The 20929-nt window shown below is 33.1% G+C and overlaps 1 protein-coding gene across 1 annotated transcript; it reads right to left on the bottom strand.

Annotated features, from left to right (window-relative positions):
- Positions 1-3614: 3614 nt before the first annotated feature.
- LOC111514768 (uncharacterized) lies at positions 3615-19231 on the bottom strand. The gene is made up of 4 exons (XM_023171017.2): positions 18931-19231; positions 16889-17153; positions 9988-10110; positions 3615-4072 (listed from the first exon to the last, which is right to left on the bottom strand). Exons 1-4 carry the CDS (start codon positions 18983-18985, stop codon positions 3703-3705), a joined length of 813 nt encoding a protein of 270 aa, XP_023026785.2. The 5' UTR covers positions 18986-19231; the 3' UTR covers positions 3615-3702.
- Between the last annotated feature and the right edge of the window lie 1698 nt (positions 19232-20929).

Genomic DNA, 20929 nt, shown 5'->3' with positions numbered 1-20929 from the left:
CAAAAATAGAGCGGTTAGATCTTCGATGTTCGGCTTTCAAAAAAATTACACAATTGTATCTTACATTCCAAAATCACGCAAAAATGTTATTTACTTTCGTCCCTTCACCATGATGATAACATAGATAATTCAACAGGAGACAAAATGTTACCAGAGATTATTAGTTTCTATAATATGACAAAAGGCGGCGTGAATACCTAATCTAAGATTGCTGTTGCTCGGAATTGCAGAAGATGACCACTGAGAATTCTATTCACACTTATGGATATAGCTGGCATAAACAGCCAAGTTATATGCAAGTTCAATAGCACATATGTTACCAAAAAAACGAAGAATATATCTACAAGAAGTAGGAATAACTCTAGTCAGAGAAAACATGTAAGTCAGAAAAAATAACCCAAGATTTCCAAGGGCACTGCGTGGCTAAATTTTTGGAAGTTCTTGGCCAACCTTATCCTCATCCAAGATCCCCAGAGCCTGCACAATCTAGAAGATGTACTGTATGCCCAAGGAGTCGTGATAGAAAAACAAGATATGCATGTACAAGCTGCAATTCATCCTTGTGCATGGAACATGCACGTTTTTTTTGTGAAAGTTGTGCTCGGTCAGAATAAGAATACAGTTTCACTTCAAGTAAAACTTTTTATATCAACATGTTTCTTATTCATTTGGCTTTAACTGAATGAGTTTTGCGTATTAAAATTTTTATTATTTGTTATTGAAATCGATTTTCTAATGTCACCATGTTATTTTCTGTTATAAAACCGTAACTTTTTTTCTATGAGAATAAAGACTAATTTGCCAATATGATTTAGTTTTATTGTAGCCAAGATTCCTTAAAATGCCTTGATAACCAATTTGTCTGAAACTATTAATATTTTTTAGAATTAGATATATAATCCTTATGGCTTATGGGGTATGTGAAACCCCACCTGAGTACTTATGTTAATTTTTTCCACCTAGGCAACGCCGGGATATAATGAAATGGGGGAATTTCCGAAAAAAATTAATGGTTTGGTTTACAGGGACAGTGGCGTATAGAGTACCCCCCGTATATGAAAGAACGTAGGATGATACGGCGGTGATGACCAGTGGAATCTTACCGTGTGGAACAAAACCCTATAATAGATATACTTTCAGACGTCTCAAGTCAATACACATCATAGTCAAAACTCTTTCCACGTGTAGAGGTAAGAGAATGATAACCGCTACAACATATATATATATATATATATATATATATATATATATATATATATATATATATATATATATATATATATATATATATATATATATATTTCATTTATCATATGTGTATATACATATATGCATATATACACACATATACACACCCACATATATAAACATACACACATATATAGACAAGACACGTATATAAATTCCTTAGCAAAAATATGGAACAGGCTTCGAAGATAACACTAAATGATAGAGGAAAAAAATAAGTAAAATCATTGCTCAACGGAAATCATCTTCCAGGAATTCATCACAACTATAGTAACATTATATGAAAGTAGTTTCAACCAATTATACTTCATTTATAGTATGGAGGGTTGAGATAAGGGAAATAGTCTCTGTGTGTCAAACAGAAAAAGTGTCCGTTAAGGGTCTTCATCCCTGGATCTATCAACTCAAAATTCACTCAACTTACTTTCATACAATAAAATACCAACAGACATTATTAGTATGAGTTTTAACAGTTTCAAGGCTAGAGTTGAGCACTCACTATTGAGGCACTGTTTCTACTCTGTTGAAGACTGTTTGAATTGTGAAATATTAATCTTTTAATAAGTTAGTATTGTTTTTTTAAATTTAAGAAATAACTGTTTCGTATATAATTAGCTTGTATAAACTGCAACTATTGTTTTTCTTGTTTGTCAGTTTTACTTGTCACTATTGTACATTTTGTAGTTAATGTGATGGAATAAACGTTTCTATCTGTCTAAATATAAATCCCGGACCATGGAGACACAAAAAAGTATTTGGAAAACGTTTTGACTTTCTAGTCCATCTTCATTACAAACAGTGGGAATTTTACAAAGGAAGGAAGCAATCAATTTCAAAATGAACTCTTTATAAAGATATAAAGATTATGCAGAGAAGTAACTTTCAGTCACAAAACTGTAAGAAAAAGCCGTTTTGAAACAACTAATTTCATATAAATGAATCACACTAAAGAAAAAAAACTTTGGAAACGACATCATTTAAGTATATGAACATTGAAAGTAATGATCGTTGTTATCTCTGAGATGAGAGAGAGATATGTATTTAATGTCATAAGAAATGCATCTTATCGACAAACATTTTTCTGCTAAAAAATAACTATAAATATTAATAAATTGTTAAGTAAATATATACATGTACTAATATACACAAATGAGCACATACACACATATATATATATATATATATATATATATATATATATATATATATATATATATATATATATATATATATATATATATATATATATATATATATATATATATATATATATATATATATATATATATATATATATGTTAACTCGAAAATTCTCACGGATAAAGTATGATGAGCTGTTTTCTCGGGTTTCGCTCCGTGTTCTGTGTATTTTCTCCCCATAAGGATTATTTTCACAACGTTTCGGCAAAGTCTCATTTGCCATCTTCTGGTGATGTCTGGTTTTTTCAACTAGACTGGTTCAACTAGACTAGTTGAAAAAACCAGACATCACCAGAAGATGGCAAATGAGACTTTGCCGAAACGTTGTGAAAATAATCCTTATGGGGAGAAAATACACAGAACACGGAGCGAAACCCGAGAAAACAGCTCATCATATATATATATATATATATATATATATATATATATATATATATATATATATATATATATATATATATATATATATATACATATATATATATATATATATATATATATATATATATATATATATATATATATATATATAAAATCTAGAAAGGTTAATGCAGTCAAGCTGCTGGAAAATAATTCCATGAAAATCAAAAAAGGACCGCCTGCCCGGTACTGACGATGCCCAATAGGCTGAAACAGCTGTATACCGGTGGCTCTTAAATTGAAATCAATATGGGAATGATCAAAGAGTACTTATCTATTTATATATATATATATATATATATATATATATATATATATATATATATATATATATATATATATATATATATATATATATATATATATATATATACCTATATACACGTGAATATATATATATATATATATATATACACATAGATATGTGTATATACATATATACATACACGTGCATATTGTTGTGTCGAGGTTATCCTCAAAAAATTCATTTACTGTATTCGACCAGAATTGTCTTCAAGTTTTTCCTAAAAGTTAGTCGCGTGACACATGTAATCTAGAAAGGTCTTACAACTGTGAGTATACAATCCATCACATTTAAAATAAATATCTTGGCTCTTTATTCTGATGAAGACTTCAACAGAGTTTAAAACAGAAAAAAAAAAGTTTAGTAGTTTATATTTCACCTTGTGGGAATACTGAAGCCTTCACTGAATGAAATTAGGTTTTGGAGGAATTACAACAACAAATCTACTTATATAAAATTTAATTCAAATTCAATAACACTTACTTTTAAAAAAATGTATCTTTTTATACAACAAACAATACCTAGGTGTTTTACCCTAGTCTTTCTAAAAGTTTTTGTAATAAACTGTTTTGTATTTTCATTTGTTTGATAACTTCATTCTGTTGTTCTATCCTAGTTTCCTCAAACTCTAAAGACTGACATTCTCTTTCCTTGGCTCCATCCAAATGATGAACTATTTTCGAGTGCAATTCATTTGATTGCTTCATATATTCTGTACCCATCTTATAATGCTTGCTGACTATTTTTCGTAATTCCGATAACTCTTCAAGTATTTGATTCTGGCTTGCATCTTGAATGATATACTCAGTATTTTCCAACATCTGCCCATCCATGGAGTCATTATTATGAATCAGTTTTACGTTTTTTATGTCTTGATAAGAATCGTTTTCACCACTAAACCTGGAAAATGTATTCAAGTCAAACTTTTTATAATAATAATAATTTTATTGCAATAGGGTCAATAGTGGACACAGCAAAAGTAAATCTTTCTAGAAGTTCTCATTTAATCTAGAAAAGTACTGATTTTACCAATGGTTAAATTTTCAAATTAAGATACATTAATGTTTAATCATTGACAAGTTACAGTTAAAAATTATATAGTTTTTTTTCAAAAATAATCAAGATAAACATTTACATAGCTATTTTTATTAAAAATATTCGTGGCAAATTTCAACTTAGCTAGCAGTTAAACGAATAGTAGTGATTATGTCTCAATTAATAAATGACTGAACTTCTAAACTTCTTGAAGACTGTCATATTTTCAAGTTCCTTCAGAAGAGAACTAAAGTCTATCCAAATCCAAGATAGAGTGAAACAAAACAAAACCGAAGCGTGATATTCACGTGATCGCCCAGTGTCAGATGGAAAGGGCAGCGTTCATTGGTAAATTCGTCTTCTTGGTACGAGTTCGGTACCAGCACAGGGTTGTAATCAGTCGTTTGCGTGATTGTGTGGCGTGCGTTATAGTATATTGTTTAAAATTGTTTTCCAAGATGTCCAGTACAGACACTGCTGATGACACTGTGAGCTATCCTCTGAGTTCAGCCAGGAAACAATCCAAAAAAAGACATTTGAGTGTTGAGATGAAAGAAGTGATTTTAAATGTGTTCAAGACAGAGATGGAAGAAATTGAGACATCGACTGTCGACGAAGTCGTATCGAAAGTTTCCGATAAAATTGGAGTGTGTTGCGCTTCGATTTACAATGTTTTACGGGAATATAAACAAAATCATACATTTTCCAAACCGAATACAAATCAGAATCGTCAAACCATTATAAAATCAATAGATGATGCTGATAAACATGCAATCAGGAGGAAAGTGCATGAGTACTTTTTCAGAAATGAAATACCCACGATAGACAAAGTACTCACAGAAATAAATGAAGATGTTTTATTGCCATGTTTTAAGCGGTCAACATTCCATTATGTATTGAAACATTTGAATTTTGTATGGAAAAAACGAGGGCGCAATAGTTTATTATTGGATAGAGAGGAAATTGTGTTATGGAGGAGAGAGTATTCGACCAAAATTAAATATTATAGGGAACAACAGAGAACAATTTATTATATGGATGAAACCTGGGTTAATGCTGGTCATACTACCACTAAAGTAAGGGTCGATGAAACTGTGACCTCATCTAGGAGCGCCTTTCTAGATGGACTATCCACCGGATTAACAAATCCATCAGGTAAACTTATATTTATATTAAGACCTGCCTCAATCTCAATAAATAAAAAGTAACTCTCGTATTTGTTTTATTTACTTACATACCTCTTCATAATTTCAGGTAAAGGAAAACGGCTTATTATTTGTCATATCGGCAATGAGAATGGGTTTGTTGCTGAAGGGCCGTGGTGTTTCGAATCGAAGAAAACTGGAGATTATCACGAAGAAATGAACGGTGAATCTTTCGAACAGTGGTTTTCCAAAGTTCTACCCCATCTGGAGGATAATGCTGTGATTGTAATGGACAATGCACCTTATCATTCGCGACGATTAGAGAAGATTCCGACAACGTCTTCAAAGAAGGTTGAAATCCAAAATTGGCTGCGATCAAAGAATATTAGCTTTGAAGACTCAATGCTAAGAGTACAGTTACTAGAAATTGTCAAGGAGCGCAAGCTTGAATACCAAAAATATATAGTTGATGAGATAGCAGCAGGCTAAAACAAAATTGTCCTTCGCCTGCCTCCATACCACTGCGAGCTCAATCCCATCGAAGTTAATATGGGCGGATGTGAAGAATTTTGTAGCTCAGCATAACACCACGTTCAAATTTGCAGATCTCAAAGTACTTTTTAATGAGGCTTTGAAAAGAGTCACAGCGGAGAAATGGGAGAAGTGTGTTCGGCATGTGATATCGGAAGTCGAGACAAAGATGTGGAAGCTTGATAACATAATAGAGGCACAAATCGAGCCACTGATAATTCAGATTGGTGTGGATGTCACTACTGATGAAGAGACAAATTCATCCAGTTGAATAATTTTGATTAATATTCCTTTTGATTTTACATAAAATAAAAATTATCAATAAAGAAATAATTACGTCTCTTTTCATATAATGCTTGAGTGCGCTGTGAAAAATCCAATGAAAATCTTTTTATATTACACATATTATCTGCATTTTTCCCGTTAAACAGCAAAACTTGTGCATTTCACTCGTTATTATAAAAAAGTTTTCCTAAGTATGATATAGCATTTGCGATCAACAAGATGTTGGTTCTGAATACGACCCTGGCCAATTCTTGGGATTTTCAATATCATGTGCGTAGGGCATGTCATTGTTTACATCCACTCTATCTTGGATTTGGATAGACTTTATATGCTTTTATACTGATAGTAAATCTCCTTTTTCATAATATGTAGAGGTATGGCTGGAAATAGCCAGTTCGTTACAATGCATGGTGTTAATATTCATGTTATTCGAATATTGACCACTATTACTGGGAAACAGGTTAGAATATTTTTTACAAAGCAGACTAGATCCAAGTAGTACAACGACAAAACTGTCAAAATGCTATGTTTACAAAAGAACTCTTTGCAAGAGGTTTTTTGATCTAGATTTAGAATACATCTCAGAATTCTTTTTTCAGTGTTGAATATTTTTTGTGGATATACTGAAAAACCTCAAAATATAATAGGTATCATATGAAATCAGTGACTGCATATAGGCATAGTAATATGTTCTCAGACTCAATTCCACAAGTATCTTATCACACCACAAATAGAGCTCAATCTATTATTAATAAGTTTATATGGGTTTGCCAACTGTGGGTCGCATCCATGCTGACAACTAAGAATTTAGTGTCAGACTTTTACATATAGATATTTCTCACAGTTAATCGATTTCTTAAAAACAACAAGTTTGAGCACATTTGCCTCTGGCTATTTGACATTGCTAAAGGTTTGGTTGAAAGTTCTGATGTATTACTTCCTGTGATAATGACAGATGTGTCATTATCACAGTCATTTATATATAGAAGGAAGAATATTGGTCCAAGGATCGAGCCCTGAGGCACACCCTACCTAATTCTGATTCTACTAGATATATAATGATTTTGTAAATGCATTATGTTAACAACTTGGGATCGATTTGATAGGTATAACTTAATGAGTTCATAACCCACACCCCTTTCTTATACCATAGCTTATTTAGGTTTTTGTGGTTCACCATGTCAAAGACCTTTGAGAGGTCATAGTACAAGCCTACCGAAGTTTTTTTTGCTATCAGCAATCTTTATTATTTGTTTGAGTGCATTAAATATCGCTAATTCGGTGGACATTCTTTGTCTGAAATCAATGTACATCCAGAACATTATTCAAGTTTATAAATGAGATGAGCCTATTATATATTACGCGTTCAAATATCTTACCAGGTGATGGAGGTAATGATAATGGTCAGTAGTTATTAATGTCGTTTTTACAACCTTTCTTGTAGACAGGAACTACTTTAGCTATTTAAAGGTCGCCTGGATATATACCAGTTTAATAATAATAATAATATGCTTTATTATCATAAGACATAGTCTCTTGTAGACAAAGCTTGTGTAGTACATACTTTCAAAAAATGCAATACATACCAACTGAAATAAAAATATAAATAGTGCATGCATGGGTACTAACCATGTTAAAATGGAGGATATAAAAGATATGTATATATAAAAGAGTAAAAGTCAAGTTTATAAAAGAGTAAACATAAAAAGTAAGAACTTACGAGCTCCTTAATGAATAAAGATACAAAATATGCTTAAGTCAGCTAAAAGCTATCGTTAAAATATTCATCCAAAGTATAATATGGTCTATCAGATAGAAATTGTTTGACTAACTTCCTGAATAGGAAGTCATTTATATTGGCAGATCTTATGTCCATAGGCAAATGATTGTACATTTTTCCACCGTTGTAAAATATGGAGTCTCTGGTAATGTTTTTAGTTGGCACAGTGAGTTTCAGAGTTTGTCTGCAGTTTCGGGTGTTGTAATGGGAAGAGGATGCAGCAAAATTTAATATATGCTTATTTAATAAACACACAGATTCCAGTATAAATAATGCAGTTACCGTTAGAATATTATGTTTTTTGAAGAAGGTTCTACAGGAGTCTCTTTGTATTGCCCTTTTCTGTAAAATTAACAGAGTTTTTAATAAAGTTGGACTGCATGCTCCCCAAAACGGTATTCCGTAGTGTAAGTGAGAATCTATGAGTGCATAGTACGCCATCTTTGCAATGCTGAACCCCAATTCTTTGTTACGATTAGTTGTAAATAGTTGAACGCTAATTATTAAATTATGGCAACTCTATTTGTGAAACACCCGATATATAGTTCCAGCCGACTCGATAAGTTTTTTTTTTAAGAAAAAAAGGAACGTTTTTTTCTTTCGTCCGTCCGCTCTAGGGCATTCGTGAGTGAAACTGAATGATAACGTTCGGAAGATTTGATTTCAGGCAAATTCTGGTTTTCGAATATAAAATTACGTCTTTTGACGGATATAAACCTGCCGTGCCTTGTTGTGATATTGTGATTGAGTAATTCTGCTGTGGAGCGATCTTGCAATATCCTTATTATCGATTGGGATGAATTTGATCGAAATTAATTATTTCTTCCGGACTGTTTAAAAACATCTCCGGCAATGTTGGGGCAGTCGAACATTGGGAGGTAAGCGTATAGTTTTGTCATTCATTATTTTATTTTGGCACGGATGTATCGCGAAATCAATTATTTACGAGAATACCTTTTTTTAGATGTTTTTCTCTGATATGGTAAATTGAAATTTCGCCCGGACGGTGCTACCTTTGAGAACACGTTGAAGTGGATGGGGTCAGACCTTTTTGGTCTTTATTGCCTTGTACGTAGCGACTAAACCACAAATTTTCCGAAATCATATGGATGGTGGCGTTCCTATATCGACCGTGTGGACGTGGAATTAAGAGCTTTTCACGAATTTGCGTATTAGCGGGCCATTGGAATCTACACATCACTAGCAGCTAGATAAGTACCGATTAGAAGTTTTATTAATGGTGTTGTTTTTGCGGTGTTCTGACATTATTGTTTACAAAAGCAATGAACCTCTCTGAATAGGTGTTTCCGAATAGTTTTGTCTTCGCCTTTGTATAAGCGTTTAGTTTGTAGTATAAGTGAAGAATAAATCCGTTGAACAGGCGTATTTTGGGATCCTTTGTTATATTCCACCTTATTGTTTTCGCGTATCTGGATTGTTTAGTAGTTTCATTTCAGGTTTAGGCTAGTCGGTGCACAAGAAACTACTTGGCGCCCTTGTTATCAATTTTTTTTGTACATATTTATACTTATCTGTCTGATTTAACCCACGGCCCTTACGAGCAAGCACATTACTTGCCGTACACAAAAAAAAGGACAGAAGTGTTATTCCTAATGTTTTAAAAATAAATGTCTTTGATAGATACTTTTTTTTATTATTGAATTTAATGTAATATCTTTATAAATCACTCTAACCGCATAACAACCGGAGGAGACTTTTCTAGTGAGTTGTTCAACATGATCCACAAATTTTAAATTCTGGTCAATGAAGACTCATAGAAGTTTAGTGTTATTTTTAGATTCCAGTGATCTGTCTTCAAAGAAAGTTCGTTGATTGAGTATCTAAATGATGACAAATTTGTTTTAATTAAGTTAAAAGATAAAATGTTTGAATCACACCAATCAACCAATCACAAAGTTAATAGATAGTCGTTCATTATTTATGTTGGAACTTGTTCAAGAAATATAATACCGTAATTATGTTGGATAGGATCGAAGGGGAATTTTTCCTAAAACCCCACACCAGTAGATAAAACTTACCCAGGAGGATTGTTCAAATTGATTTCCAATGTCTCATCATTTCTCGACTTGATATGTTTGGGTGTGTAGAAGCTCCTAGTGAAACTTTCTTGAGGCCTCTTGCTAAGAATCTCCGTTATTTCACTAAAATGTAATATTTATGTTGATATCAACACATAAAATTGTAAATATAGCAACAAATGATAACCTGTCAAATACATAATAAATGTCTAGCCTTGTAGACTGTTTAATGTATATACATGATAGATAGATATTTATTTTCTCCTTCATTGCCACTATTACATGGATTAGGTAAGTCAGAAATACATAAAAAGAAATGTAAAATGTATAAGGTATATATACTAAACACATCTTCCATAGACATGGATTGTGAAAGTCAACAAGGATATAAACCAAGGCAAGCTTATGGAAATTACATAAAATATGAATTGTGTACAATTAAATAGCATACAACAGATACAAACTTAGTATACTGGAGATAAAATCCATGTATATACTAATACACTGTGTACACCGATACACTATTTGTGTGTTAATATACACAGATGTGAGTTATGTATAACTGAAAATCGCAGTTAAGATACAGGTCCAGATAACATTACAATATATCAACTGACCTTACACAAAACTAGAGTGCAGGTAAACAATTATACCCACTAATTATGCTAACAAGGTTTATTTATTGGTTATGTACTACTATTTATAGTTTTTAAATAACTTTCAAATTCTTGTATATTGTACAAGCAACCTTTGTTCATAATCTTTCTCAGTTCTTTTTTGAAAATTATTACGGACGAACATTTGATATTGTGAGGAAGCAAGTTGAAATAAGAACATCCTCTGTAGATTCCAGTTTTTTTAAAGAATGCGTGATTAACCCTGCCCAGTCGCAAATTTTTAGAATTTCTAGTGGCATACTTTGAAATATCTCCGACTTTCTCAAAGTAATTGATGTTTGTTTTGACATACATTAAGATTTTCATGAGATATATAGTAGTTAAAGTAGGCATGTTGTTCCGTATGAAAGTATCTCGGCATGATTCGTTATGGGAAAGATCAAATATTACACGAATTATCCTTTTTTGTATTGCAAAAGGTCTTTCCATCTCTGTGCTATTTCCCCGTGACATAATGTTGTAGTTCAGAGTTGAGTGACCTAATGCATAGTATACATTTTGTAGAGATTTCATGTTCAAGGATCTCTTCAGTTGCTTAATCGCAAATCACTGGCTACTGAGTTTTTTGCAGATAAAGTCAATGTGCCGGTTCCAGTGTATTTTGGAGTCGATGAATGTGCCCAAAAATTATGCATCTTCACACATGCTCATCGTATTCATGATTATGGATACTGACAATCGAAACGTCGTGAGGTTTCCAGCCTTTTGATGAGAAAGAAATAAAAAACATAATCTTTGAAATGAAAAATAAAAAATCCTCTAGCATAGATGAAGTTCAAATGTCTTTGTTAAAAAACTGCCATGAATTCCTAGCGTCCTATATTGCTGATTTGTTGAACCTCTCCGTAGAATGTGGAAAATTTCCATCAGTCCTAAAAATTTCCAAAACCATTCCTATATTCAAGAGAGGTGATCCAGAAAGTATTGAAAACTACAGGGGTATCTCTATCTTGAATCCAATTTCAAAAATATTTGAAAAGGGCATGTGTATCCGAATAAATGACTTCTTGGCTAAATTCAAATCATTGACAATATGCCAATATGGCTTCCGCGAAGACCTCAGTACGGAAACAGCCACTACTGAACTCGTACAATATATTTATGACCAAATGGATGCCAATAAGTTAGTATATGGAATTTTCTTTGACTTATCCCGAGCCTTTGACACCCTAAACTATGAAATTTTAAAAATCAAGTTAAATTCTCTTGGAATACGTGGTCATATTAACGACTGGCTCATGTCATTCACAAGGGAAAGACAAATGGTAGTGAAAATTGATAACTATACCTCTGAAAAACATGAAATAGAACTTGGAACTCCTCAGGGGAGTGTTCTTGGACCCCTGTTGTTTCTGATATATGTGAATGACCTTCCCAACTATATAAAGGAGGGAAGGCTATTCATGTATGCAGATGACACAACGATTGTGGTCAGCGGACACACTCCTGAGGAAATAATTTCGAAAATCAGAAATGTCATTGAACAGTTCTCCCGATGGTGTTTGGCTAATCACCTATTGGTGAACATTTCAAAAACAAAAATAATGGAGTTCACAAAAAGACGAGTTGACACAATGGATGTGATGGAATTTGATGGTTACACTGTTAAATGTAGCCAACAAACTCTATTTTTAGGAACTGTTTTAGATTCAAACATTCAATGGAATGAACAAATTAACACAGTCTGTGGCAAGCTCAATAAATCATTTTATGCTATCCATGCCTTGAAAGACACTCTTGACAGACATTCACTCATGAGTGTTTACTTTGGCATGGTGTATTCTACACTTAGCTACAATATTATCTCTTGGGGTCAAGCCAACGAATGGGTGCGTGCTTTCAGGCAACAAAAGAGAATAATAAGATTGATATTCGACTTAGATTTTGGTGAGTCTTGTAGAGGAACTTTTAAAAGAAATAAAATTCTGACTACCACTTGCATTTACCTATTTAAAATACTTATATTCGTTCATAATAACAAAACAAAGCTTACATCGAATGCTCAAATACATCAGTATAGAACACGAAACAATCATCACTTATATCAATCAAAACTCAATCACACTTACTACAAAAAATCCCCAGAATGGGCGGGTGTTCACCTCTATAATTTATTGCCAAATCACCTAATGCAACTTTCACCAAAAAAGTTCAAGGTGGAATTGAAGAAATTTCTTTCGAATAGATGTTTTTATGATCTGAATGAGTATATGAACCATACATGAAAATTGATGAGTCTAATCTTTTAATTTGATGTAACAATGTATTTTGTTTCTTGTGATATTTGCGTGATACAATTTTTATTTACTGTACAATATTTCTTATTCTATGTGACGAACCTATACATTGTACAAATGGCAAAAAAAGGTAATATATTATCTATCTATCTATCTAACTTGGTTTGAAATCTTCAATTTTTATTTCATTTTTGATTGTCAACGGCAATTTTGCCGATTAGCATGGGGATGCATTTTATTTTCTTTCAATATGTTTACTATCGATGTATGGCTAACATTGAATGTAGTGGATGCCTGTCTACTCGATGTATGTGGGTTTTCCTCAAACTCAATCATCACATCTAATTTGAGTTCATCACTCATTGCATTGGCAGCTGCTTTTTTTTATCTGCCCCACATGACCAAGCTCACGAAACTGCTTCTCCATTTTGCTTATTGTTCCTTGAGATATGGGCGGTAAATTAGGAAATTTCTCATGAAATAGGCGAGCTACTTCCTGTTGTGTTCGGGGTTTATCTCCGTAACCAATCATTTGTAAAACTGGTATTTTTGCATTTCCGTTAATCTAACCATTAGTCAGACTTGAAGTTAACGAACTTTAAACTTAAATTAAAATACTGACAAGTAATGTAACATACAAAACAAGTTGACAAGCAACTAGCGTTGCCACGGAGATTATTTACAGTTTTTCAAAGGATACCATCTAAAAAGATCATCGCTATGGTTTTTGCTTACTTTCTTATTATCAATACCTCAACATAAAAAAACTTTTGAGTATATTACAATAAGTTTCGAGTGCATTTTATCGAATTTCGGTAACCACATGATATATTTCACAAGCCTATACTTCCCACTTGAAAATTGGGGGTTGTACCTGTCATTCGATGGGGGTTGAAGATAGGGGTAGCATTTTTCCGTTGAAGTATGTCAAATTATAATTTAAATTTGATGTTTTTTGGGATTCTGTTAAAATATGTACCGTAACCGAAATAATGAATTAATTACATTTGGCTTTTACACACTGTATACTATTATTATTATTATTAATTCACTTTCTGTAAAAGAATTCAGAAATAAGGGATTGAAGTCACTTTCAAAACAGACATTTGTGTTGAAAGAGTTTTGGCTCACCAAATCAATAGGAGCTTGAATGAAAATATTATCACATTTAGAAATGATTATATTCAGGTCTTCCATTATATTATCACCTATCTTTTTATCTTCATATTTTATTTTTATTTGTGATCTCAGATACAATTCTCCATAAAGAGTGACTTGTACTTGGCGAATTGAATATCTTGTTTTGATAATAGTGTTTCCTTTTTTCTTTCATCAATAAATAATGTTTTTGTTAGCTTCTTTGTTGACACATTTGAAAACGAGATAGGTATTTTTCAGTATTCAACAATGTACTTGAATACTCAACTGACTCATCCTCACATCTCTTATCTTTACAGTAGAACAAAATTTATACTGAAAATTAAGGAGATACATCTTTCTGCTGAGTCAAGGCCGTGTTCACGGGGGGGGGCTTAATCTTTTCAGTATTTTCAGCATCGGATACCGACCCTGTCGCTGATGCCTATTACCTATCTGTCTTACTCAACATCCACGTTGAACATCTTGTCGACTCTACCAGTAACCATGTGCACCCCGGAAAAGTCATTTTCCACACTTAAAGTCTATCCAAATCCAAGATAGAGTAAAACAAAACCGAAGCGTAATGTTCACGTGATCGTCCAGTGTCAGATGGAAAGGGCAGCGTTCATTGGTGAATTCGCCTTCTTGGTACCAGTGCAGGGTTGTAATCAGTCGTTTGTGTGGAGTGCGTTATAGTATATTGTTCAAAATTGTTTTCCTGTCCAGTACAGACACTGCTGATGACACTGTGAGCTATCCTCTGAGTCCAGCCAGGAAACGATCCGAAAAAAGACATTTGAGTGTTGAGATGAAAGAAGTGATTTTGAATGTGTTCAAGAAAAAGCTGGAAGAAATTGAGACATCGACTGTCGACGAAGTTGTATCGAAAGTTTCCAATAAAATTGGGGTGTGTTGTGCTTCGATTTACAATGTTTTACGGGAATATAAACAAAATCATACATTTTCCAAACCGAATTCAAATCAGAATCGTCAAACCATTATGAAATCAATAGATGATGCTGATAAACATGCAATCAGGAGGAAAGTGCACGAGTACTTTTTCAGAAATGAAATACCCACGATAGACAAAGTACTCACAGAAATAAATGAAGATGTTTTATTGCCAAGTTTTAAGCGGTCAACATTCCATAAAGTATTGAAACGTTTGAATTTTGTATGGAAAAAACGAGGGCGCAATAGTTTATTATTGGATAGAGGAAATTGTGTTATGGAGAAGAGAGTATTTGACCAAAATTAAATATTATAGGCAACAACAGAGAAAAATTTATTATATGGATGAAACCTGGGTTAATGCTGGTCATACTACCCCTAAAGTATGGGTCGATGAAACTGTGACATCATCTAGGAGCGCCTTTCTAGATGGACTATCCACCGGATTAACAAATCCATCAGGTAAACTTATATTTATATTAAGACCTGCCTCAATCTCAATATATAAAAAGTAACCCTCGTATTTGTTTTATTTACTTACATACCTCTTCATAATTTCAGGTAAAGAAAAATGGCTTATTATTTGTCACATCGGAAATGAGAGTGGGTTTGTTGCTGAAGGGCTGTGGTGTTTTGAGTCGAAGAAAACTGGAGATTATCACGAAGAAATGAACGCTGAATCTTTTGAACAGTGGTTTTCAAAAGTTCTACCCCATCTGGAGGATAATGCTGTGATTGTAATGGACAATGCACCTTATCATTCGCGACGGTTAGAGAAGATTCCGACAACGTCTTCAAAGAAGGTTGACATCCAAAATTGGCTGCGATCAAAGAATATTAGCTTTGAAGACTCAATGCTAAGAGTACAGCTACTAAAAATTGTCAAGGAGCGCAAGCTTGAATACCAAAAATATATAGTCGATGAGATGGCAGCAGGCCAAAACAAAATTGTCCTTCGTCTGCCTCCATACCACTGCGAGCTCAATCCCATCGAGTTAATATGGGCCGAAGTGAAGAATTTTGTAGCTCAGCATAACACCACGTTCAAATTTACGGATCTCAAAGTACTTTTTGATGAGGCTTTGAAAAGAGTCACAGCGGAGAAATGGGAGAAGTGTGTTCGGCATGTGATATCGGAAGTCGAGACAAATATGTGGAAGCTTGATAACATAATAGAGGCACAAATCGAGCCACTGATAATTTTTCAATATCACGTGCGTAGGGCATGTCAATGTTTACATCCACTCTATCTTGGATTTGAATTTGCTTTAGGCGCCTACAAACTTACCAGCGAAATTCTTGTGGGCAAGAGAGGCTAACCGGGTTGCCTCTAATGGCAATTTATAGAGATGTCATTATCCCAGCTGATGTTATAACAGAATATGCCCATACAAAGTCTAGAAGGCTTGATTTTGTATTGTGAATTCACTGAACTGAAAATTTGAGGTTTTTACTTCTAAAAACTAATATGTTAGTACAGTGTCTTTCGGTGGAGGGCTTTTCCTGTGCCTATGTAATGGTAATTAATTAAATTTGAATTAGTAGGTCTTTTTTATTGAGACCCCCCCTGAAACAAAAATATGGGTACGGCCTTGTGCTGATTTAAATAATTTGATGTAGTAGGCAAATAGCAGAACAATATGCAAGCTGTTAAGTAATTGTGCCGATGAATTTGAATGTTGAAAGTCTTAAATGGTTGAATGAAAGTTTCAACTGATTTCAACCAAAAGACCATAAATAGTAAAAAAAAACGTGCCTGGTTGGAATAGACACAAAAACTCTTCTGAAGTTGCAATGTTTCAGATAAGCCTGTAATAGGTGTCTACACATAGCTGAAAATATTCTAATTTTTTATATCAGGTGGATCAGAATGAAACAAGCATTATTTCAACTTACTCCTCGAATGGACAAGATCTTTTGCATGTGCCAAACTTTTCAGCTTTATCCATTTTGTTTCGGTATGTCCGTTTCAGTGTTTTCCATTTATTTTCACACTGAGGTCCAGTATAATAATACCCTTTTCGTATCATATCTTTTGAAACCAACTCCCATAACTTCTTCTGGGTATTTATTATTCCTGATTCCAGCATATCACATTTCTCGTCATATAATTTCAGAAGTTCCTTTGTAGCATCATAATTCCATTCTACCCTATGTTCTTCTTCACCATGAAATAACATTTTAATGTAAGAATTATATTCAAGAATCATAAATATGAGTTAAAGAGTAAACATGAAATGCTTTTTTGGCTTCCTAAACTTCTTCATTAATAATGGAAAGAAAAAAAACACTATGAATGGATGAAAACTTCTTAGCAGATTGTGTAAATCATCCACAGATGTTTCTTTTAGATGCAAACCTGAGGAAAAAGGTCCGTCTAAAACAACTACTTCCGCTCGAGGATATTCAATCAAGCAGAAAACTTGTTATTCCTTTCAATTGGGCTCTAAACACTATACTCTTATGTAAAATTCTTCAATTTCTTTTTTGTGATCCATTATTAGCTTTAGACCATGTTAATTTGATTTTTACCACTGTCAATGAATAAATTCAAAGGATCCAGAGACTTATGTCCGTATTGCAGTTGCAATTATTCAAAAGATTTTTTAAGTTTCTAAGATCATCGATCAATTTTGTCAAATACTAATCTGTTGGTTCTTTCAGTGTGTCCTTCAGTTGAGAGTGGAAACAATGTTTGATACTTTACTTTTGCAGGAAAATTGCTCTGGACTTGGACAACCTGAATGGCAGATCAATATATGGAGAATTAAATTGAAAGACGAAAAAGAAAGTTACAGGTCAAGCTGCACGACATAAATTCTCAGTAAATGTAATGCTGATATATTTCCCGATTTCCCAACGAACTCATTGCAAAATTCAAAACATTCTCATACTTATATAGGCAGAAAGAGAAACAGAAGAATAAAATACAGATTTGAAAGGGTTATATTTTTAGGAGTGAATAATTTTTGGTAAATGAAAGTTCTTGGCTTTCTTCCATCCTTTGGAAGATTCCCACTTTTTTTGTATCGAAATGGAGTAGTAGGAAGACAAAAACTTTCTTTACCAAATTACAGACATTATTAAAATGTATCGTAATAGAACTCAGATGAATTATAATGAGCCTTATCACTCAATATATCAATCAGATATTCCATTTTGATACCTAATCTGGTCTATTATTATGGAAACATTCTTCAGCATAAAAATTGAGGCAAAAAGTATGTCTGATGTTTGAATAAAGCAGTTTTACCTGATTCCCTATCTTTTACTCCATGAAGATGTACCTAAAAGTGCTCGCTTCTAGTATATGAACAGTTATTGAAAAAGGTCTCCAAAAAAATGGTTATACCTCAAATTCAAATGGATAAAGGCGTATGAACGTATTTGGCACTGGTGAATCCGAATTTATTCCAAATTGTTCACAAAAATATCCACTTTCTTCTTCAAATTGCTCTTGTATTTTTCAATAATGAGATTTATTTCAGATTATATCCATTCATTTCGTAGCAGAGTCAGATCATTAAAATCAGACCTATTACAGCATCCTGTGCTGCCCACACTTGATATATATATTATATCTGATGTCGATAGTTTTTCACGAATTGGTACCCACGAAGTGGATACAAATCAAACCAGATGAGGACAGTTTCTCTAAAACCAAAGCATTGGCGCTTTTGCATAGCCAAATGGTTTGATTCACACACCTTTAAAAAAGCGACTTGTGTTTCAGACGAGCTCCTTCAGCTGGATGGATGTGTATCTGAAAGATACATCAGATGAATGATCTACATTTCTTGCGGTTCTCATTGATATTTCCTAATTTTTATTATTATTTACAGGTTTCCCTATCTTCACATATTTATGAAGAATTAGAAAGCCATGAAACTTTTCCCAACAATCTCGACAAATATAACTTTTTTCAATACTATACTTACCAGTAATGTAAATTACATTTGTATTTGTATTATCAAATTCACCGCCATCAGCCATATTTACTATGAATATAAAAAGCAGTAAGAAAAGACTAAATAGATTTCTGATAATAATAAGTTTGTATTCCCCCCAAGTTTAAATTTAACGCCACTTCCACTCTGCACTGTTCTGTTGAACACTACACGACTCGAATTCAATCAACAAATACAAACATCACCATATTCCACACAAGTGCACACGGAATTAAACCGAAAGTCAAGCATACAGTTCGACTTTAACGAAGAACAGAGAACAGAGTGGATTCAGATTGAACTCTGAACTATTTCTTCTTCTTTTTTTTTATGGTATTTGCTTCTCTTACGGCGCAGTAGACCAGTCTCCTGATCGTTTATATCAATGTTTATTGTGACAATCAATACAGACATAAAGTTTAATATTATTTTCGGGTGATAAATGTGATAGATTTGTATATGATGTAAAAATAAATAACAAAAACTGTATAACTAATAAGTTACACGTGAAAATTGTTTTATATGAAATTGGATAATACAAAAACACTTTTTCCTATTCAGTTTGTATTCCAAACATTCGTTATAGATTAAATTCAGATATAATTTACATATTTTTTTACCGACAAACTATAGGAAAATCCTTAAGGCGCTCTCAGAGCGGTGCCTGTGCGAAAGTAGTGATCCATATTGGATTTGAATCGCTGGAGATTGAATCCATTTGAAAAAACGTTCTCAGGAAGTTTAATTTACATACACGCAGTTCTCCGCTCTTGGTGGAATCAAATGTGCCAAGTCACTTGAACACCTCCCGTGAAAATATCTATGGAAGAGAGACAAATCTCCAATTATACTGTATACCAGGTAACGAGTTGTTTGAAAAAGTATAATACACAACTGAAACAGAAATAAGCAGAGGCTGAGTGGGAGGAAAACTTTGACTGTTTCGTAAATACTGAGTCTGAAATTGAAGAAGATATAAGTACAGTAAGTAAATGAGGAATATTCAAGTACAAAACTGGATTGACAAACGTGAGTATCATTCAAATATAGCTGAGGGTGATTCAGAAGATCGAGAGGTAACATAAATAAATCATGTTATGTATTTTTCAAGAAGTAATGAAAGTAATGACTAGACAGACTATGGAAGGTAAGCCAGAAGAATGGCCTATGTTGGAAAATCAATATGATATAAGAGTTTTTGAATGTCATTATTCTAATGATGAAATAATTTTGAGGTTACAGGAATGTTTGGAAGGTGAAGTGTTAGAAGCAGCCAGTAGCATATTATTGCACACAGGTAATGTTGAATCAGTTTTTCAAACGTTGGAAATGAGATTTGGTCTTCCTGAATACATATATCATAAAAGGTTTAATTAGCAAAATTGAGGACTTTTCTTTTTTAAGAGAAGGTGATTCTTCTAATTCAATTGCATTTTCATGTAGTGTTTGTTAACAACTAGATAGCAATTTTGGAGCAGATATAAGCAAACAATCACATGGAGAATCCAGTCTTCCTCGAGCAATTGGTTGCGAAACTTCTTATGGACTGAAGTTACAGTGGGGGCAAATATTATTAGAGAAAAAGGTAAAGCCAATTTTGAAGGTTTCGGAACGTGAACTCACGAAATTTCATCGGCTGCGTGTTATGAAAGTTTGTCTATCAATTCTTACGCAGATGTTGGACAAAAATCGAACAGTTATCACCTGAATGATAAGAATCTCAGTTCTGATCAGTTCTAAATTGCCCCTCTATTCAAAACGACAATATAGATGATCATTGGTCCAAAATTATTAAACTCATAGTTGTTTTAAATGTTTTAAAAATGTCACTCGAAAAGATTTTGCAAAACTCGAAAATTTTACGGAATTGATAATTGTAAGAGACCACACGATGTATTACATAACAGCATTCAAAAACGTAAATCAACTGTTGAAAGTGATAATGAAATTTAAGCCAGATTGAACGAGTTTGCTCAATAGATGGAAATGA

Source organism: Leptinotarsa decemlineata, unplaced genomic scaffold (genome assembly GCF_025532065.1).
Source record: "Leptinotarsa decemlineata unplaced genomic scaffold, Ldec_3_MD MMD2_tig00026358_RagTag_RagTag, whole genome shotgun sequence".
Classification (NCBI taxonomy): Eukaryota; Metazoa; Arthropoda; class Insecta; order Coleoptera; family Chrysomelidae; genus Leptinotarsa; species Leptinotarsa decemlineata.
Note: the sequence above shows the minus strand (reverse complement) of the source record. Positions and strands in the feature narration are given on the sequence as shown.